Source organism: Gopherus evgoodei, chromosome 1 (genome assembly GCF_007399415.2).
Source record: "Gopherus evgoodei ecotype Sinaloan lineage chromosome 1, rGopEvg1_v1.p, whole genome shotgun sequence".
Lineage (NCBI taxonomy): Eukaryota > Metazoa > Chordata > Testudines > Testudinidae > Gopherus > Gopherus evgoodei.
In genome coordinates, this window is record NC_044322.1 from 270854404 (window position 1) to 270876992 (window position 22589).

The 22589-nt window shown below is 48.8% G+C and overlaps 1 protein-coding gene across 4 annotated transcripts in view; it reads left to right on the forward strand.

Annotated features, from left to right (window-relative positions):
* The first annotated feature begins 1412 nt into the window (after positions 1–1412).
* MGAT3 (mannosyl (beta-1,4-)-glycoprotein beta-1,4-N-acetylglucosaminyltransferase) overlaps positions 1413–22589 on the forward strand; it is a 34378-nt gene continuing 13201 nt past the window's right edge. Inside the window, exons 1-2 of one of the 4 annotated variants that reach the window (XM_030546607.1) lie at positions 1413–2059; positions 3327–5099. Coding sequence is in view for 1 of the 4 variants with exons in the window: in XM_030546598.1 (XP_030402458.1) it covers positions 14798–14850 (53 nt within the window). In the remaining 3 variants the exon portion in view is untranslated. Of the gene's footprint in view, positions 2060–3326; positions 5100–14609; positions 14851–22589 lie in introns of all 4 variants that reach the window. The other 3 variants (XM_030546625.1, XM_030546598.1, XM_030546617.1) reach the window with 3 other exon arrangements.

A 22589-nucleotide genomic window follows, 5' to 3' on the forward strand; every position in this document is an offset into this window, starting at 1 on the left:
AGCATTTTGTGATGCTGGGTATGAAGGATGTTCCATAAAAAGACTCTTTTATTTATCATCAGAACAAAACTGGCTCATGGGTCTTTTATCTATGTGCATTTATCAGTGTGCTATTTAGTAACTTCTGAAGAAAACAGGAGCAGGTAGTTCACCATATTCAGCCTCCTCCCTCGGCTCTGTCTCCTTTTTTCAACACTCCCCCTCCCACCCCCACCCCACCCCTTTAACAATAAGCAGAATGTTTGATGGGAGTGCCTTGTTTTGTTTTTCAGGTACTGTTTATCTAAAGTAATGTAAAACCATAGAGGAAGAATATGCCCTTGTTTTCTCCCAAGTTCACTTTCATCTGACCTTTAACTATTATTCAGTTGCAAGAGGCATGATTACATTACATTCTTACATTTCTGCTTTTTTGGGGGTGGTTGCCAAAAAAAAAAAGTCACCACATGACAAGGGAGAAAAAGTAGAGGAAGCAGAATCTTGTTTAAGTCACAAGACTGCAAGTCAGCAAAGCATGTTAAATTTGTCGTAAACTTGTTGTTTACAGTGGGCCAAGTCAGTTAGTGCATCTGTGTTTCATCTCAACTCTCTGTAAAATGGAAATAATAATACAGTATATGATGATAATAAGCTCCTTACAAGCCTGGGGAGAAACCTAATTCATTATGGGCCTATGAAAGGAGGATGCCTTAAAAACAGAGAGTTTTATTATACTGCATGGAAAATTATTGGCATAATCTGTTTCATGAATTCTATTTAGGTCAGCAACTCTTTGGGGGACAGGAATCTCTTTTCATTGTTTATATGCATAATGTCCAGCACTGTGCAACCCTGATTCCTGCCTGGGCCTTGTAGGTCCTACTGCAAAACAAGTAATGCATTTGCCTGCATTTAGAGATGCTGAAGCCCTACTAGGTCATTACATACTCCTTCCTCGCCCCGTCAGTACCAGATGGTTCCCTATAGTATATTCCAGGTGCAGGCAGGTGCCCTGAGACAGCTGTTGCCACCATCGCCCCAATCCCTTTTCTTGCAGGTTGTGCTTGGTGTATTCTTTCGGCTTGTACTAATGGCTGCTCATTTAAGGCACTCCCCAAAGCCCACCCATCAGTCTCCTCCTTCCACCCCTCCCTCCTCTTTCCCCTCTCCCCCCACCCTTCAGTTCCAAACACAAGGCATTCCTTTGTATTCGCGTCCATTGCAGAGGGAGAAGGGCGCAGAGACAGCGCAAAGCTCTCTCCCATTGCTGGGGGTGGGCTATGTTCAAACTACCCACACAATGAGGGGCCACTACCTGTAGTTTTAATCTCCAGCCCCTCCCCCCAGCTCCCTCCAGCTCAAGGGCTGCGTGTGCTGGTGATGATCGTGCCTGGGTGACTTCATTCCAGCATCACGATCTGGTCTTCACACCCTTTGGGGGTGGGGGGCTTCTCTTTGAAGAGGAGTGGGGAGGCGGGTTGGATGATGGTTTTGGTGCTAGATTTGGGGAGCGGGAGCCCTGTGGGCAGGGTGCTGAGCTGATGGGGACACACACGGCTTTGAATGACTTGCTGCAGACCGCACAGACCTGCCAAATGTTGCCAGCAGAGGGAAGGAGAGACGCTCTCCCTAAGCTGATCTCTGCGGCGCGCTAGGGCTCGGGTCCGGGTCCCTCCCTTTGGCCGCAGGATTGATTCAGGGGCGGGGGGGGGGGTGTTATTATTATTCATTTTATTTTCTTGGCTGGCCGCTGCTGGCTCCCTCTGCTCTCTCATCCCCGCTCAGCTTCACCCCGCCCCAACCAGCGCGCACACCCCCCCTGCGCGTCCTGCTGCTCTTCCTGGGCTGCCCCCTGCGTAGGGAAGCGGCTGCGGCTGCCGCTGGGGGTGGCGGGTTGCAGGGGCGCCGCGATCGGAGCAGCGAGGGAGGGAAGCCGGGGCTGAGCCATGCCTGGGGGCGGCTGCCGGAACCAGGGATGGGGCGAGAGGCTGCCGAGGATCCCAGCATCTCCCCGCCGGGGGCCCAGGAAGCAGAAGAGCCGCCGCCGCTGCTGCTGAGAGCCAGCAAAGGGGGGCGATGGGTGAGTGAGAGACGCCCCCCCGACTCCCCTCCAAAACACGCCTAACCTCCCCCGGCCTCCCACTGCATCCCACCGCCTCTCCTTCCTATGCCCACCATCCTCCCCCCTCCTAGCTGCCCTCTCCTCTCTTCTTCCCCCAGCATCCGTCCTCCCTCTTTCCCTCTCCTCGTCTGCCCTATCACCTTCTCCTACATCCCTCTCTTTCCCCATCCCACCTCCCCCCCGTTCCCCTTCTGTCATCTCTTCCCTCCTGTACCCTCTTCCCTGCTCCCTTTCCTCTCACCCTTCCCCTATCACCTTCTCCCTCTCCTGCATCCCCTCTGCCCCCCGCACCTGCCCCCAATCTGCCCATTCCCATCCCCGTTCCCCTCTTTGTGTGTATGTGTTGGTAGGAGTTGGGGGGAAAGTTTTAAGGGCTGATCTTGAAAAATGAACAATTTAGAGCAGGGGGAAAGGGGCTGGGAAGTTGTTTGTTCACATGGGGGCTGGGAGGTTACAACTGGCCTAGTCTCTGCCAAACTGGGCCAGCTCCTAGTTCCAGCATCCCTGCTCCTTCCTCACTACCTATCCCGGGGTGGAGGTGAGGGCTTTACAATCCCTCTTGCTCCGCTTTTAGTCTTTCATTTTCTTTCCCTTTATGTGTGTGTCCTACAGCCCCTACCCCAAGAACAGCTGTAGCTTCTGCAAGGGGAAGGAGGAAATTGCAGCTCCCGCCCCCCCCCCCCAGCATCCATAAAAGCAAAGCAACCTGTGTCTGCAAAAATGTACAGTGATAATGTCTTATATAGGCTGCCAGCAAGAGAGATGCTTCCCCTTCAAACACCCACTAAGCCCAGCATCCCACACGACAAAGTGTCAGTGCTGGGGAGACAGAAGAATATGTCACAACTCCCTTAGCTATCTCTTTGCCACCCCCACAAAACACAGCCACACCAAGTGAGGAGGGGAGCCTGCAGCTCAGGCACTGCAGCAGGAGGCCCATCTGCTGCCCGTGCTCTCTGTGCCAGGAGGGTACTGACTGTGCATGTGTGTCAGCCCTGCAGCATGCTATAGGGAGGAAAAGGAGTATATGCGGGAGGGATGGGAAGGAATATAAAAAATAGATAATCAAACATCTCCCCTCAGTACCCATGTCAGATTGATATAATCCCCCATCAAGAGCTGAGCACAAAGGGATGTGGGCTCTGAGTCCCTCCCCAATTCTATAGGGCTGCTGGTAATGCCTGGGGATTTGTTAGCTATAAATATCTCTGTATTTGTTCTAAAGCAGTGTATGTGCATGCAATTTTGCCATCGCGAGATCAGTTTCTCCACACAAGCTTGACAAAGGTGATGGGGGACAGAGTGTGTGCTGCAGCTGCAGACCTGCTGAGACAGCTCACAGAGATGAGAAAGAGACAGAAAGAGAGGCAAAGCAGGAGGGATGGAGACAGTACTGAGCTCTGTCAGCCTGTGTATTTATCAAGGGGTTTCTGGTGACAATGCTCGAGAGCAGAACTTGAGTCACCAGAAAGTCCTTCAACATCTACCAGAGCAGAATTCAGGTTACCAGGATCTCACCCTTGGGAGTGGAGCTTGGGTCGTTAGGAAAACTTACCCCAAAAAGGGCAAAGCTTTGGTCACTGAGACTCCCCTTCAGAGAATGGTGCTCCGGTCACCAGCAAACTCCACCACCAGAGCGTGAATTCAGATCACCCCAAACGCCCACCACTACTGCTGCTAGGAGCACCGCTTGAATCACCAGGAACCGCCCAGTCCTGTGAGCAGATGTCCAGTCACCACAGACTTCCATCCTGGACTGCAGAGCTTGAGTCATCACAAACCCCCATCCTCAGGAATGGAGCTGAAGTCACCTTAGCTGGAACTTCCACTCTCCCCCTGCATCTCCCCCCAAGAGTTCGTGTTATCTGGGTCCCTCCCTCAAAACACCAGTTCAACTCTGAACACCTCTCCCATCCCCCAAGAAAAAATCACTTGTAATTCCCTGTGGATGGAGCCTGAGTCACTACCAGCTTCTAAGAGCAGAGCTCAAGGCAACCTAGGACCCAGAATCAGAGCTCAAGACAGCTGAGACCCACATCCTGTGAGGGGAGCTCAAGCCAATGGAAACCTCACTCAAGAGCACACCTCCGGACTCCCCACTCCTGAAACAGAAAATTGTGAGTGTGGGGACAGGTTTTTAAACCAGAATTGGACAAAAGCAGTCCTCTGGGTCTGTTTCTGGGGATCCCCTGATTTTCCCCTCCTTTACATCCTTACAAAACATCCTTTTAGGCACTGAAGTAATCTCTGTCCTTATAAACAGCAGACAGGGAATGAAACCTTGAGTCTAACGGCTGGGCATCACAAAGTTCCTGCTCCAATCTTTGGTCCTGCCTCTCCACCCTGAGATGGTTTTGCTGTAGTGACAGGAAATCAGCTGCAGGTGTGAGATTCCCTCCTACAAGGATGCTCTGCTGTACCTGCATAGCTGGGTGTTAATCCTTTGGATGTACAAGAGACCCTGCGGGAGACAGAATGCCCATCACCGATAGAGGTGAGAGATCCTGACCTGGGGCAGGGCGTGGGGGCAGGCAAATGCCTGAAGGCCAGCTCCTAATGTGGTGACCTAGCTGATGCCTCTGGTGTGTCTGGAGACACAGAGTGCCTTTGGTCCATGATGCTCTTGAAGCCTGCCCAAGTCTGGTGTCCTGAGCACATTGAGCCATTTTGACTGCAGTTTCAAAGCTGAGCCACGGCCTCTTCCTTGCAGCAAATGTCAGTAAGGTTGGAAGAAGTAGTAGTTCCCTGTGCTGTATGAAGTGACTTCCTGAGCAATGCAGTCAAGAAGAATTGGTCTAAACTGGAGAGCAGGGTGTGTGTGTGTTCAGGGCAGGCCCACAGTCATTCGGGGTCTGCCAGGAGTTTTGAAATAGAGGCCTTTGTGCCCTGCACAGGACTGTGAAAACTACACCAACTTTGTGGCAGTTCTGCTGAAGATCCCTGTGGAACTGAATCTTCCCTGTGGCTGCAGAGTCAGTGGATATCTATCACTAGCCAGGTGTGCATGGGTGAGTGTGACTGGACTGGTCACTTGTGCGGACAGTGTATATGTGAGGTTTGTGTTCATTGTGCGTGTGTGGTATTGTGTCTTTGTGAGCACTTGTGCCTGTTTGTGTAGTGGGTGCATGCATTGGGCCTTTGTGCATGTCTGGGTGTGTATTGTGTGCCTGGGGCAGGTATGTCTGGGCAAAGACTGGGAGTGTCCAATAATGCATGCAGTTACTGTGTGTTTTCATGTTCAGGGTATGCATTTGTATGTATGGTTTAAGTTTGCAACCCACGTGGTGTCTCCGTGTGACCGAGCATACAGCATGTGTTCACAATTGTGTATAAAAGTGTAGTTTTGCATAGGCAGTGTGTGAAGCACACACTGGTACGTGCAACCCTCTCTTTCTCTCTCCCCCACTCCTGCATTAATTTGTTAGCCAGGCAATAAACTCTGCATTGGGGTAGGCTGCCTTCTCCGCACTCTGTGCCTGGATTTCTTGCTCTTCTGAGAATAGCAGCTTTTAAGATAAATGCACCTTCCTTCCTCCCCTCCTCAAATGATGTCTGTCTTCTCTCCTCCATCAGAGCAGAGGGAGGGAAGGAGAAGGGGAGTGTGGTGGTGGTGGGCAGGGCAAGGGAGCTCATGCCAGCATTCACCAAGGCTGGTTAGATTGGAGATGGAGTTATTTGCTCTGAAATGAGCCCTTTGTACTTTGTTGGAATGAGTGACCCAATGAGAAAGTGATGTGGCTGGAGGAGGAGGAGGAGGAGGAGGTAGTGCTGAAGAAGACTGGTACAACTGACATTAACTCCAGGGCAGGAAGGGGAGGGGAAGATAGTGAATTACCAACTGGCCCAGGAACATGGGTAATTTCTCTGACTTAGTCCAGGTGCCTCAAAGGGCCTGTCTACATTTCAAGCTTCCTGAGGTCACTGCATATAGGTGGGGGATAGGCGAGCTCCTCAGCTCATCCCTGGCGCTATTCATCCTGCTGACAGGGTACAGTCTCTGGCTGGGGGCTCAGCAGGGTGCATTTAGCAATGAGAGAGTTAATCTGAAGTCAGGGAATATGGGGGAGGGGGTGTATGCAATGCAGCTAGCTATGCAGGTGTGTGATAAATGTTTTCCATCCAGCATTCACTTTGGAGGCTGGTGGCACTGACAGAACTATTCAGTGTGGGATGGGGAAGGAGTCCCCCACAGATGGGACCAGCAGGCAGTGCTGAGGAACCCTGACAGAATGGCCTGGAGGGATTACACTGGACTCATGGGCAGCATTCCAGGTTAGGGTTGTGGTGCATTGACAGCGGCATGAGAGTGCCTGTAGGAGGAGGTGCTGCAGGCCAGGATTGTGGTGCACTGGCAGAGTGTGTAGAGGCCCACGACCAGAAGAGCAGTGGTCAACAGAGCTGTGATGGGCCTCCTCCCTGTGGCAGAAGGAGATGGGTCTGTGTTTGAATTGTGGTTTAGTGATACACTCTTGAGAAAATAGAACTGGATTCTGACACGCACACACACACCCCTCCGCCCATTGGACTCTGGCCACAGCTTTCAGGAAGCCAGACCTTTACTCCACAGATTTAATCAGACTCCCTGATACCACTTTGCAATGCTAACCCTTTGTTTCCCACAAGCCTTTCCTGAGAGCAACAGGTGCCTCTTTGGCTGAAACCCCCACCCCTACCACCCTGAAGCAAAGGGGATAAATTTTCCCAGACACTTGCCCAACTGAGTACCCCCGCAGGAGGAGGCACAGCACTCTAGTCCTGGCTTTTCCTTTGATGTCTCCCCACTGAAGTATATAGCCTTGGGTAGGCAGAGGAAATCAGCATGAGGAGAATCAGTTTACCTGAAGGTGGAGAGGGATTTGGTTTATCTGGGTAATGCACTAAACAGCCACCCCACCCCAGGGTGGGATCAGCCACTGATGCAGGACTTTCTGTTGAGGGAGTTAACTCTGCACATAAAGACACTCACCTTCTGTGATCAGCAGTATGGGGAGCCCAATTAACTAGTTGCTTTCTTTCTTGGCTGGCTCTGGACTAAGGGGTACCCCACGCTGTATCTGTCTGTCTAGGATCTTCTGTGATACCCATCACTGTGGTATCTGAGCACCTTACTACTTTCTACAGCAGCCCCCACCCCTAGCCTGGAAGGACAGCGCTTGTCATACTAGCTTTGGTTGGAGGTGGGGAGGGGTGACTGTTCAGGAGGGAAAGGTGATTGGGGAAGCACCCAGGTGTCCTTTGTAAGAATCATCACAATACTTTGCACTTCCGTGGCAAGTTTCACCTCATGAACTCAAAAGGCTGTACATGCATTAACTAATTTAGCCTCAATAACTAAGATACTCACCTGCCTCTAATTAATTAAGGTAAATAAGTCCTGTGAGACAGTCTTGTTATCCCTATTGTACAACAGAGGAAACTGAGGCACAAAGAGTTAGTGACTTTCCTAAAGTCTCTCACATGTAGTGTTGGTAGCAGAGTGAGGAATAAAACTCGCTGATCCTGACTGCTTCCTCATGAATGGCTTCATCAGTGGCCCAGAGGATATTTGCAGGATATTTGCTGCTGTGTTGATTCTGAACTGTTTTGCCAGATCAAGATTCCATACACCACCCCTCCCCACGGCCTGCCCTCACCTGTCACCAGATTTGTTCACCCGTATTAGCTTCCTCATCAGTGCTATTTTTTCTAAGTATGCAAATCCCTACAGGCTAGGCCAGGACTAGAGGGGTTGGAATCAGAACCCTGAATGTATTTGGGGCTGCGGTGTAACTTTAATTAAACTTTTTCTTTTCATAATGCCAGTTTTGTAAACCTCAGCAAGAAAACTTGAAATGCACAGAGCAAAAATGCAAATAAGACATGCTTCAGAAACCCTCTTGCTTCTGTGAAACCTGTGATCTATGCACAGACACTTGTTGTGCTGACTCCAGCCACATTCTGATATCTTGTTGTGGCATTAAAGATATTGGAATTGAGCTGCAAACGAGAGACAGCAGGCCTGAGAGAGAAGAATGAAAAGGAGACCCTCCTTTGGATGCTGGTCCCTTTGAGAGAGGAGCCAAAGGTATGCTGCATAGTTCAGAGGCAGAAGAGAGGGTTAGGGCAGTGCTTTTTGTTTCTCTCCCACCACCACCAACAGTGAGGCATCCAGCTGGGCAGCAGGTGAGAGGAAGTAGTGAGTATTTTGGGGTGGAGAAATCATGGATCCTCTGGGAGTTTGGGTTCCAGGAAGGGCAGTTCTTTGGAGGGAGGCTGAGCATAGCATTTGTGGTAATGACAGCATGCTTGGTGCTGCATAGAGTAAGAGGAGACCCAGATCCTGCTCTCACGGAGCTCACAGTGGGAAAGAATGAAAACATTGAGGGTGTCAGGCATCTAATTCTTCCCTTTTAGGATAAGCCTTGAGACCTGTGTGCCTTAAAGGGAACATTATGGATCATGCTTGGTTATTTAATGACCCTATTGCTTGAGAGACTATTTCCCCAGGATGTATGCATTTCTGCAAGGTGGGGGTTTGCTGCGGGAGGGGGGTAGAAGACACACCTCCTGCCTTCAGACAGTCCTCCCCATTCTCTCCCTCTCTGCATGCTGCTCTTTCTGGGTCCCTACTCCATTGCCTCCAGTGTGAATATGCCCAGCTGATCCCTTCATGTTCCAATTGCCTCCTCCCTGCGCCAGGGCCAAACAAACTGGGACCTCCTGCTAACTACTCCTACTCCTTAGTGCAGGTTTGCAGATAAGGAAAAGAGATGCCATCACACCTTCCTCCAAGGAGACACTATCTGCTCCCTAAACCCCAGGTGTTAATATTGAGATTCTCTGAGCATTTTGGGGATGGAGAGAAGTTTGCCACCTCTGCCATCCTCCTGCTATTTGCTGCATGCATGACTGCAGATTTGCCTGTGCATGCTGAGCTACATACTATCCATACGCAGAAGTGTGGTCTTTAATCCTTGTCTAATAGCAGTTTCTGGAGCTATGAGTGACCGCACCTGCATTCAGCGTGGTCTGGGGAATGATGGGATTGCTTTTGCATAATTTAACAGCCTTCTGAATAATTTGTAGGGCAGTTGTGCTGTGGAACAGTCTTCTAGTTTCCTGTAAGTGCTGGATGTAGCTTCCATCCAGCACAGGAAATTATCGCTCAATGATGAGGAAGCACGTGGCTTTTTTCTCTGACTGTGCATGTATTCCTATCTGTCACAGCAACAGCAAAAACATTGAAAGAACTCTCCAGCAGAGCACATCCAGGACTCCTGTCCCAGCCCAGGCATGCTGTGCTGCAAAGCATTCTGGGGACAAGGGATGGGGTCGGAGGCCCCATTGTTGGAGCTGTGTGTATGTAATAGAAGAGCAGGATGAAGCTTGGGATAGGATATAGAGAGATTAAATTCCTTCTTACCCCTAGCAGAGGGAGGTTGCCCTAGGCCAGATTTGGGATCCAGTTGTGGGGGGAAGCAAGAGTGGCCATCTTAAAAATTCTGATTGCTAGTCCAAGGCCTGGGTATGAATAAGTTCACCATCCTGAAAGCAGTTGTTGGCCCACCAGAGTGTTTCCTGCCTTGGCAGTTCATAGAATCGTAGGACTGGAAGGGACCTTGAGAGATCTTCTAGTCCAGTCCCCTGCACTCGTGGCAGGACTAAGTATTATCTAGACCATCGCTGACAGGTGTTTGAAGATTTTTAAGAGCAAGTTAGACAATGATGGAGGTTCCACAAGCTCCCTAAGCAGTTTACCTTCATGATACAGCAGACTTTAGATTCATGTCGCTCTCTCTCTCTCATAGAATCTAAGTTGGTGACACATAATATCTTTTACTGGACCTCACTCACTTTGTGTCTCTAATATTCTGGGACCAACACAGCAAACCACACAGGTAGCGTCTGAAAGTTCAGGGTTGCTCAGTGGTCAGTATGAAATGACTTGGGGACAGATCAGTCGTGTTCCCAGAATATCACCATTACAGCTAGTTGGCGGGGGACCCCTTCATGGGCCATGGCAGCAGAATTATCTTCTTACCCCTGCAGGTGGCCACCCCAGTATAGGACAAGGCACACTAGCTAGGCCAGAGGTGGGCAAGCTATGGCCCGTGGGCCACATCCAGCCCACAGGACCCTCCTGCCTGGCCCCTGGGCTCCTGGCCTGGGAGGCTAGACCCTGGCCTCTCCCCCACTGTTCCCCCTCCCCTGCAGCCTCAGCTCACTGGGCCGATGGTGTAATGCTCTGCGTGGCCGGGCAGCAAGCTCCTGGAGCAGCACAGCTGCAGAGACCGGCCTGACCTGGTGCTCTGTGCTGTGTGATGCGTGGTTGGCTCCAGCCAGGTGGCGCGGCTGTAGCACCGTCAGCCACCGGTGCACCAAGCAGCATGGTAAGGGGGCAGGTAGGGGGTTGGCTAGAGGGCAGGGGAGTTCAGGTGGTGGTCAGGGGGTGGGGCTGTGGATAGGGGGCGAGGTGGTCAGAGGGTGGGAAATGGGTTGAATGGGGGTAGTCAGGAATGATAGGAGGGGTTGGATGCGGTGGCGGGGGCAGTCGGGACAGGGAGAAGGGGTGGTTGGATGGGGCAGGGGTCCTGGGGGTGCCATTGGGGAAGAGGGGGGTTTGGATGGGCCAGGAGTTCAGGGGGGCCGTCAGGGGGCCAGAAGGAGTGGGGGTGGATAGGAGGTGAGGGCTGGGCCACGCCGTCCTCTCCTAACAGGCCCTCCATACAATTCCCAAAACCTGATGCGGCCCTCAGGCCAAAAAGTTTGCCTGCCCCTGAGCTAGACAATGTGAATGCAGATTGCACTGTCTGTGCTCTACCGAGAGGGCACTTCAATTTCCAAAGATGTCAAGCAGTTGTTATTCAGCAGTCGTACAAACTTGCATGCGCACACACACTTCATTACCCTCCTGGGTTTGGTTTTCTTCTTCCTCCACTTCATTTCTGCCAGGTCTTCGGTAGCTGAGATCTCACAAATGGCTGGAGTTAGAGATGAACTTGTTTGTAGCATTTAAAAGCTGACGGGGGGGGGGGGGGGGAGAAGGAGGAACCAAGCCGGTCATCAGAAATATAGAATTGTAAAGGTCCGATAGCTCCAGTGCATCAGGGCTAGCTACACATGTAGTACTGAGGATGAAAGCTGGCCTCTATGTTTTTCAGCTGCGTTGGGTTAGTTTGTAGCTTTGGTGATTTGTGAGAGATCACACAAACTCTCGCTGGTCCTTTGGTCTGGCAGTGCCTCTCTTTTTCCTTCCTCTTCACGCTGGTCCAGGACTCAGTATAGAAATTCAGAATTATGGACTAGAATGAGTTTCATCCCATGCAGGGAAAGTCCATGATACAAATCCGTTGGGGAGCAAGGGGTTTTCCGAAGCAAGGCTTAGGGAAAAGAGAAATGAAGCCCAGCCCTGTATGGAGACTGAGCTGGCTTTTGATGCTTGGCTCAGGAAGAGATGGTTTCTAAAGCTCCCAATTCCCCTGAAAGTGCTTTTGGGTGGGGCAAAGGGGCAGCTTTACTCCGGTTGCATATTCCTGGGGCCTCAAGCTGGTCTCTCACCCTGCATTGGCACAGCAGACTTAGAGTTTAGCAGGATGTCCCTCACCTCTCCAGGAGCACTGGTGCTAGTGACGTGTGAGTTTCCTTTTAGGAGAAAAGGAGCATGACATTGTAACACCAATTGCACTAATTCCTCTCCAGTCTGGATTTTGGGACCAGTCAACTTGGTAGCGATGAGTGGGTTTCACTAACTAAAAAACAGGATCCTGCTTATTTGGAGGAGTGCTTATGGGGCACTCCTCAAAATATGCTTCTGAGTTAAGTGGATTAGGTTTGTTTTTTATACTGGAAAACTGCCCCTTTTCAGGATATCATATGCCTATCACCAGTGTGGATCAGCTACAGGAGATCTGCTCAATATGGACCTTATTTCTAGGGGTGTGGCACTGCAACCCAAAGGTTTGGTAAGCAGGGGCCTTGTCAATAAGAAATGCCTGCAAACCAGAGCTAGACTAGATCTGCAGAGCCCATGACACTCTGACCTAGCCTTCATTTGTTATTCTAGTGCCAGCCTGGGACATTTCAAGATAAGATACGAGGAGCTCTTCCTACTGTATTTCTTTCCAAAAGTAATAAATAAGTGAAATTACATAATAGTGAGGCTGGGATTACATTGTCAGGGTCTTGCTTAAACCCTGAAAGGGGAAATAGAAAACAAAGGAAGAAAGGAAAAATAAATAAGGCCTGTTCTTGGTCCAAGTAAAATTCCCATGAACACACACAACTCTTTCTGGAAGGAATAGCACTCTCTGTGCTGGAGGTAGCTTCTGAAAAAAGAAAGAGAGAGGGACAGAGGGGGTTTGAGAGAGAGACTGACAGAACCCTAAGGAAATGTCTCAGCATGGAGTCAGGTTTCTCTCTTTCCCGTGAATAGGGGGGTAATGCTTTTTGCATCAGATTGGCTGATTTCTGGACATTCACAGCAGAGGAGGGGGATCTGTAGGCTGCCAAACAGGACCCCTGAGGACTGAAAGAGAGAGAGAGAGAAAGGAGGAGGAGGCAGCTGGGAAATTTATTCCAAGCAGTAATAGATTGGCTACTGTGGGAAAGTGAGCATGCTGCCAAGTCTCAAGTGGGGCAGTGATGGACAGGGGCTGGGGATGGAGGCCCAGCCTCTCCTTTCCTTGGCTGCTCTAATCCCACCAGTATTCCTTTTTATTTCCTGGCCTCTCTTGATTGTATATAGGTATGTATATATGTATTTGAATTGTCTTGGAGGTTTTATTATCTCCCTCCTTAGAGATATTTTATCTCATAGATGAAAAAAGCAACTGACAGCTCCTCCGAAAAACCATGGCAGCTGGAGACAATCCTGCTTCTCTCTATCTAGGTTTCCATTCTATGCCCATCACCCTGGTATCTGAGCTGCCTCTTCAAATATGTGTCAGTATGGATTCCATACTGTGCCTCCTGCGCATGAGAGCGGAGTCGTTTTGAATGGCAGTGTCCATTGGGAGCCCTATGCCTACTCTTGCTCCCATGTGAGGGCCTAAAGGTCATAGTAGCTGCAGCCCTCCCTCAATTACCTCTAAGTGCCCATGGCAATGAGATGCAACCTGGACTGTCCAACCCGCTATTGTTACTTGAGCTTCAAACTTAACCTTTTTCCTAAGAAATCGCTCATCAATTTCTCATTATTAAGTTATTCACTACTTTTCCTTGGAGGGTCCACTTAAAAAAAAAAAAAGGCAGATGCAGAGGAGCTTCCTTCTCCCCCCACCGCCTGTATGTCTGCCCCACCCACCCTCTGCAGCAGGTCAGGGCACTTCATACCAGTCACTGGCATGGCGGACTCTAAACCCACAAGGTTTAAATGGTCCATCATGTGACAGTCTTATGCCTGGAATTGATGGGCATGGCAGATGTCTGTTCTGCCTCGTAGAAGGATGTAACCCCAATAATTGCTCTGTCTGCTGCTCCTTCTCATCTCACACCCCAAAACTGGGAGAGATGTGGCTCAAATGACATCTCAGAATAATCCATGAAGATTGTGTCTGATACCAGAAAAGACATCCTCCAAACTGAAGTCAAGGAGGCTATTTACAGCATGTTCCCCAGTAAATGGCCACCATGCCTATAGTTCCAGTGGGAGGAAGAAATCTAAAAGGGTGGCAAGACTGCTGGTACTGGTGCCAGGATCCTGGGTGGCGATCACCCTGGTATTATTGGTACCGACAGCCTCTGTGCTGAGTGCATTGGCCTGACTCTGGAGCAAGGAGACTTGGAACATGCACTATCCTCTTCAAGCACTGAGCGACAGACCCCCCCGTGCATGAACACGGTTCAGAGTGTGCAGTGTCCGTACCCCACAAGGAGAACCTGAAGCAATTCTCCAAAGGCAAGTCCTCCAAATCCTCATAGGCAATGGACAGGAGCAAAGCACTGGCTGTGAAAAAGGCTTGGGAGACCACAGGGCCAGCACCAATGTTTATACTAAGACCAGCCCTGGTACCAGTGCCAACCATTAACCCCTCCCTCATACCAAGATACAACTTTGAGGAGCTGTTTTCACCCCTCCTGTTGGCACCAGAACCAACATCAGCACTGGCAGAATCAGCACCAAACCCACAACTTTTGGTACCCCTGTTCCTGGAGATGAACTTCTCCTCACCATCTCTAAGCCAGTCATTCTTCCCAACTGCAAGCAGGAAACCCTCTCTGTTAGACCAGAGTGGTATGTAAGGAGAGGTCTGGAGGTGCCCTGTACTGGGCCCTATGTGTGACTGTCAGTGGATGGGCCAACCACAGTCTAGCCAATACCTGTATAATTTACCATTGTGGACTTACTGGACCTACTGAGCTCACCTTCCTACAGATCTCAGAGTGGAGCCCCATTGGAGGTGCCAGGGAAAGGAGGGAGGTTTATATTACCATTGGCATCAATGGCTAGTATCCCCCCACACCAGAATCAGATGACCCCCCCTTGTGAGGGAGTGGAGGCGACTCCAGAAATTTCCCTCCCCACCTACAGGCTTCTTCTCCTCTCTGGATGAGGCCATTGTCTTGGCCCCAACACTGGCCATCGATAACTTCAGAGCCTTCCAAGACCTGCTTTCAAGAATAGCTGAAACCTTGCACAGCGAGACAGCAGTGAGCCAAGAAAAATATGCACAAGCAACTCAACATCCTCAGTGCTAACAAGAATTGCCCTACTGATCAATGAGGCCTCTTGGAGCATGGCACACCCCAGCCTCGTTCCTGACTGCTTCAAAGTGAGTAGAACAGTGCTATCGAGTCCTCCCAAGGGCTTCTAATTTTTTTATGTGCACCTGACACTGCTGTCACTTGTGGTATCTGCAGCCCAGGAAAAGACCAGGGCTACTAAGGGGACTCCAAAAAATGATAATCCCAAAACATTGGACCTTTTTGGCCCAAAGTCTTACTCACCAGCCTCCCTCCAATTCTGCACCATAGAAGTAGGACCTGTTTGAGGAACACAGTTTTTTGATGTGGGAGAGGGTGACCCCTTCCTATAAGGTTCCTCCAGGACTGGAGAGAGGACCTAAGACATGGGATCAAACAGGGAGGGAGGGCGCAGATGAAAGTGAAAACAGGGCTACAAGTAGCAATAGAAAAGTCTGATATCACTGCTCGATCCATGACTATGGCAGTCACAATGCACCGGTCCTCCTATTAAAATCACAGATGCCTGTAATCAGAAGTACAGGCAACAATAGAGGACCTACCCTTTGAGGACATGGAGCTCTTCAGCAACTGAATGGACAAGGCATTCTGTTCCCTCCAGTATTCAAGGGCAATGCTGGGCTCTCTAAGGATCTGCACTCTGGTGCTGTACCACAAGCACGTCTGGTACTAGTCCCTGCAAAGACAAAAGACAGCTATCTTATTCCCACAGTTGCCAACTGGACTAGCCATCCAGAAACTAGCCTTGTTATACCAGGAGGTACATGTCACACTCCTCCTCCTCTGTCCCACCCCGGCTTCCTCTCAGAGGCAGGAGATTTAATGGGGGTGTTGAGAGTCATGCTAAAACCATCTCATGGCTTACCTTTGGGAATCACCTTGCCCCTTCCACTGGGCATGGTCAGCAATTACATTGACAAATGGGTGCCAGACGCTGGCATATTGAAAACTGTGTAAAAATTACAAGTTGTCACTTTAAAAGATTTTCCTGGTCCTGCTCGCAGGCTATGGGGCTTTACAGGGAAACGTGCAATTGGAGTGGGTCTGCAGAGAGTCAGTCAAGAGTGAGGTGGGGTGAGTTGTGCCTCTCTGCTTTAGGGAGCATCCTGCCTTGTGTTTCTCTAGTTTTAGGGTTCTTGTGTGTTGTTATTCTGAATTCTAAGTAATAAAGTAGTGACAGGTTTCAGAGTAGCAGCTGTGTTAGTCTGTATCTGCAAAAAGAACAGGAGTACTTGTGGCATCTTAGAGACTAACAAATTTATTTGAGCATAAGCTTTCGTGGGCTACAGCCCACTTCACTGGATGCATAGAATGGAAGTTGTAATAAAGTAGTGTTACACTACAACCTTCCAGCAACAGTACTTATGTTTTTATCTAACTTCTCTGTGTGTATGCTGGGAACATAAGACATCACCACCCATGGTTACGCTATCCAATTCCTTTCCTTACCCCCTCCCCTCCCCACTTCCCTGTCCCTCTTCAAGGATTGTTCTCACAAGAGCCATCATAAAACAAAATGACCTTGTTGCTCCATGGAGGAGCTATGGAAGAGGTTCCTCAGGAGAACAAAGAAAGAGGTTTCTGCTCCTGATATGTCCTTATCCTAAAGGAGACATGGGGCCTTTATCCTATGGAGGGATGATAAACGGGAATGTGGATATGGAGGTGGATATTACCACAACTGAGGTAGAAGCCAAACTTGAACAGCTTAATGGGACAAAATCGGAGGGCCCGGACAATCTCCATCCGAGGATATTAAAGGAACTGGCGCGTGAAATTGCGAGCCCGTTAGTGAGAATTTTTAAGCATTCGATAAACTCGGGGGTTGTGCCGTACGACTGGAGAATTGTTAACGTAGTTCCTATTTTTAAGAAAGGGAATAAAAGTGATCCGGGTAATTATAGGCCTGTTAGCTTGACGTCTGTAGTATGTAAGGTCTTGGAAAAAATTTTAAGGGAGAAAGTAGTTAAGGACATAGAGGTCAATGGTAATTGGGACAAATTGCAACATGGATTTACTAAAGGTAGATCGTGCCAAACCAATCTGATCTCCTTCTTTGAGAAGGTGACGGATTACTTAGATAAAGGAAATGCGGTAGATCTAATTTACCTCGATTTCAGTAAGGCGTTTGACACGGTTCCACATGGGGAACTGTTAGTTAAAATGGAAAAGATGGGGATGAATATGAAAGTTGTAAGGTGGATAAGGAACTGGTTAAAGGGGAGACTCCAGTGGGTCGTATTGAAGGGTGAACTGTCAGGCTGGAAGGAGGTTACTAGTGGAGTCCCTCAAGGATCGGTTTTGGGACCGATCTTATTTAACCTTTTTATTACTGACCTTGGCACAAAGAGCGGGAATGTGCTAATAAAGTTTGCGGATGACACAAAGCTAGGGGGTATTGCTAACACGGAGAAGGACAGGGATACTATTCAGGAAGATCTGGACCACCTTGTAAACTGGAGTAATAGTAATAGGATGAAATACAATAGTGAAAAGTGCAAGGTCATGCACTTAGGGATTAATAATAAGAATTTTAGATATACGTTGGGGACGCATCAGTTGGAAGCGACAGAGGAGGAGAAGGACCTTGGGGTATTGGTTGATAGCAGAATGACTATGAGCCGCCAATGTGATATGGCTGTTAAAAAAGCAAATGCGATTTTAGGATGCATCAGGCGAGGTATTTCCAGCAAGGATAAGGAGGTGTTAGTACCGTTATATAAGGTGCTGGTGAGACCCCATCTGGAATATTGTGTGCAGTTCTGGTGTCCCATGTTCAAGAAGGATGAATTCAAACTGGAACAGGTCCAGAGACGGGCTACTAGGATGATCCGAGGAATGGAAAACCTGCCTTATGAAAGGAGACTCAAAGAGCTTGGCTTGATTAGCCTGGCCAAAAGAAGGCTGCAGGGGGATATGCTTGCTCCATATAAATATATCAGGGGGGTTAATGTTAGGGAGGGAGAGGAATTATTTAAGTTTAGTACTAATGTAGGCACGAGGACGAATGGGTACAAACTGGATATTAGGAAGTTTAGACTTGAAATTAGATGAAGGTTTCTAACCATTAGGGGAGTGAAGTTCTGGAACAGCCTTCCGAGGGAAGTAGTGGGGGCAAAAGACTTATCTGGCTTTAAGACTAAGCTTGATAAGTATATGGAGGGGATGTTATGATAGGATAGTTTAATTTGGGCAATTGATCTTGGATTATCACCAGATAAGTCTGCTCAATGGTCTGTGGGGAGATGTTGGATGGGATGGGAACTGAGTTACTGCAGAGAATTCCTTCTTGGGTGCTGGCTGGTGGGTCTTGCCCACATGCTCAGGGTTTAGCTGATCGCCATATTTGGGGTCAGGAAGGAATTTTCCTCCAGGGCGGATTGGCAGGGGCCCTGGAGGTTTTTCGCCTTCCCCTGCAGCGTGGGGCATGGGTCGCTGCTGGTGGATTCTCTGCAGCTTGAGGTCTTCAAACCAATTTTGAGGATTTCAATAACTCAGTCCTGGATTAGGGGTTGTTATAAAAGTGGATGGGTAGGGTTCTGTGGCCTGCCTTGTGCAGGAGGTCAGACTAGATGATCATATTGGTCCCTTCTGACCTATGAGTCTATGAGTCTATCCTAGACCAGAGGAGACTGAACAAATACATAGAGTAGTTTTGAGGCAGTAACTCTTGCCTCCATTATTCCATTGCTTCAGGCTCAGGACTGGTTTGTGGCTCTCGACTCTTACAGGATGAATACTTCCAAATAGCCATCCATCTAGGCCGCCAGAAGTACCGGAGATTTACAGTAGATCCAAATTATTACCAGTACCTTTCGGACACTCTGCGGCACTAAGAGTCTTTATGACAGAGCTGTTCTTGTTTCTTACTGAGTCATCCAACAACCCCTTTTCTCTGCCTGCTATACCATTCTTGACTTGATTCTCTCAGAATCAATGTTTTACCTTCTTCCATGCATCACTTTCTGCCTGGAATGCCATCCACTGCTCTGTAAAGCCACTGCCCTTTTCTCTTCCATATCCCAGCTTGAGACCCAGTTCCTCCAGGATGCCCACAGGAAGTGAGCTAGCTAACGTCAGAGTCATTTGAGAATTGGTGATCTTTATTTAGCCCACAGTCTTCAAAAATGGCCCTTGATTTTGAGTACCTCAGTTAGCGGGTATCCAACTTGTGATCCCTCAGGCTGATTTTTCAGAGCACCTGTAGCTCACATGGACCTCAACTGGAGTTGTGGGTGCTCAACACCTCTGAAAATCAGGTCCTAGGTAGCTGTAAAAGAATTGGGAACTGTCAAAACCCATGTTTTTCTCTTGCTGAGTCAGCTGACCCCTTGGGTTAGTTCTGTCTGAGCTTTCTCATGGAAGACAGTGAAGTGGTTTCTAGCAGGGTTAGTTGTTTTATTGTAAGCCTTCTAAATAAGAAAATCAAAATCTTGCAGGCTCTTCTTTCAGTCTGTGCAAACCAAGTAGTCCCTTCCCCAAGTCTATCCCTCACATCAGTAACCAAAATTTCCTGGCTCTTTCCTCAGAGCCTCAACAATCAAGGACTTCACACCGTCTCCCTCCTGCCTGTTTGATTTCTGGAGCAATCTTTCTCTGCCGTAGCTCTAGTCCTGATCATCCATGAGCATGGCTTCTGGTGCCTCAGGTCTCTGGAGGAAAGGGTCAGCTAATTAAGTTCCATCTCTCCCTCAGGTGCAGTGGGTGTGGCTAATCAGTCAGCTGCAGTTCTCTGACCCCAGGGGAATGGCATTCTTGATACCGTCACAGTATCTCAAGTTGGACATCCCAAAACAGAAGCACCCCAAATCAGCAGCCATTTCTGAACACATTGTCTTTGTTTTAAAGACACGAGTTATCTCATCTCCCTGTATATTTTGCCCTGCTCCTGCACCCTTTGTGTGTGGCTTGCCATGTCAGACTGTAAGGTCTTCCGAGAGGTGTGTTTGAACACTGCCTAGCACACCATGTATAGTCCCAGAATACCAGGTGTTAAAGTCAGGGGGAGTGTGTAGAAGTGCTGCTCCCCTTTCTTTGCTAAAAGCAGAGGGACAGGTCCTGGGAAGTCAGTGAGTTCCCCCTCCTCCTGTCTCTTCACTGGCTGGGGAAATGAGCGTAGGGGCTGGAACTAGGGGTGCTGCCACAGTCCCTGGCTTGAAGTGGTTTCCATCATATAGAGGGCTGCAGTTTAGTTCAGTGGCTCTCAGCACCCCCACTATACAATTGTTTTAGCACCCTTGGAAATGAGAACTCATCAAGTGAAAGAATCTGCAGTGAGAGCAGCTGGGTTTATGGCCTGGAACTCTGAGCCCTCCCACCAGCAGGTGGAGCAGCACCAGCACACAATGGGAGGGGAGTCATCCAAGATGGGAGTGACCAATCTGCTTCACTCCTCCACAGAATGATCCTTCTCGTTGCTGTTTCCTTGTTCCCTGCAGATGGGGTGATGGGGAGGGAAAGTCTGCCACCTTCAGCCCTCCCTCCCCTGGAGGGGAGAAAAGGAGATGCTGCCGCCTCCCTTCCCTAGCCAGAATCCAGGGGAAACAAAATGGGCCTGCCCATTCCCACACAATTCCCTCAAGGGTGGTTAGGAGCACATCAGTTGTTTCCCTATTCAGCACATCTGCATGCACGCACACACACACTTTCGGCTGCCTTGGGGCCCATTTGGAGCTGTGGACTCCTTCCAGCTACCTTTATTCAGTTGTCCCCATTATTTTCTGTGTCTTGTCTCATCACCCATTAGGATACAGTGGTACTTCCCTACATGCTACCAGCACTTGTCCCAACATAAAAACAAAGTGGCATGCTTCTCCTTTTGTTGTTCTACTTTAACCACTGTGGAAGACACATAATAAGTAACTATAATAATAATTTTTCATTGGAAACCAGGGCCGGGTGTCTTTGCTTTTTCCCCATGTGATGTCGTTGTCTTCTTTGGCATAATAACCATCCACATGGGAACTGGATGTCATGAGCAGACAGTGACTTGGGTTGAGGGAGCCCATTCCAGGTGGTCATTCAGACTCTTTTTCCAGGACTTCAGGTGTTGGTAGAGGGAGAGGTAGAAGGTGGGATGATGGAATTAGAATACTGGCTTCGTGCCCTTGGATGATCAGAGAGAACCAAGCAAGGAAACTGAGGTTTGTTTGGGGAGAGGTGAGGAGTTATACAGGAGCACAGGGAATCTGCTTACACCTATGTCTTATATGTTTCTCTCTGTTAATTAAGACCCAAGTGTCTAATCCACACTTCCCCTGTTTGTAAGGGGAAAGCAACTGTGGATGGGGGATTTGTCTGAGAGATTGGGAAGGTCTCATATTGGCAGTAAGGGAGCATGAAAACTGAGAAATAGTTAAGTATCAGAGGGGTAGCCATGTTAGTCTGGATCTGTAAAAGCAGCAAAGAATCCTGTGGCACCTTATAGACTAACAGACGTTTTGGAGCATGAGCTTTCATGGGTGAATACCCACTTCATCAGATGCATGCACTTTTGTCAGAAATAGTTATGGCCAACTGGCATTGTGCTACATTGAAACACAAAAGGGGCCCTTTCCTTATCTTAGTACGTGACAAATAAAGAAAAGAACCTTACTTTGATTCCAGCAGGGCTTAAAAATCCATTTTAAGGTTTTCCATAGCACCCATCAATGTATCACTGTTGTGTCTAATTGCTTCCCAGGTAAATTAAATCTGCATAGCTAGGTCCCTAATGGATCTGTATTGAGTTTTGTGCTCTTCTGCAGCCCCTGGTTTAAAAGATGATCTGCTTGGATAATTATATAACACTAATATCACTATTAATTTTAACCTAGTTATAGTAGAAATGTGTTATCAAAGAGAAGGGACTTGTAATGAGCCCTGAAGTTGGTCACACTTTGGGTTAGACTGATGACCTCTAGAAGATCATTCCACAGCCCGTCAACCTCCAGTTCTACCAAGACTGCTTTATCTCCAGTTCTTATGTGTTTTGTACTGGATGTTGTGAGCTGCATTGTCCCAGAATAATACAGTTATCTTTCTGGATCCTGGATGGGGAGGATGGTTGCTAAAATAGCTGACTCCTGACCCATTCATGACTTCGAAGATCATGACCAAGACTTTTTTAAAAAGACAATAGAAACCAACTGGGAGACAATGGAAGGGCTGGAATACAGAGGTGATGTGCTCATAGAAGCCCATCTCATTGAGGAAGGTGGGCAGACACATTGTGCACAAGGATGCAATGCAGGGACTCCATCGTCTTGGTCCCTATGTACAGCAAGACACAGTAATCTAGTCTGGAGGAGACCAACACACGTGCTGTTGTCAGATCCTTGTCCAGTAGGGAGGGGTGGAGTTTCCTAGTAAGATAGGAAACTCCACCCACAGGAGGGGGAAGTAGGCTTGGTGATGAACAGAACCCCACGCTCTCACTAGTTTGACAAACAGAATGCAGAAGGGGAGGACAGCATTTTTTAAGAGTTTCTCCCCTTTCTGACAACATCACCTCAGGCTTGCCTATGATCAATGTAAGACTGTTGCTTTTCATCCTGGTGCTGATTTATTGTGACATCCTGGTGATGGTGTTCATTGTACCTAGGGAAAATCAGATAGTTGGATGCTGCACTGCCTGCTCCAGAGGTCTGTCATGTTGGTAGTGAGTCAGTGACACTTGGAGGTCAGAGGTGTAAAAGTTGCAGGGAGGAGCTTTGTTGTCTTGAAGGAGGCTTTGATAGTATCCATTAGCAGTGGAAAACAGTTGCTCTTTGTTGATTGTCACCAGCCAGGAGAGTCATGGATGGACTTTGAATTCAGTCCCTGAATG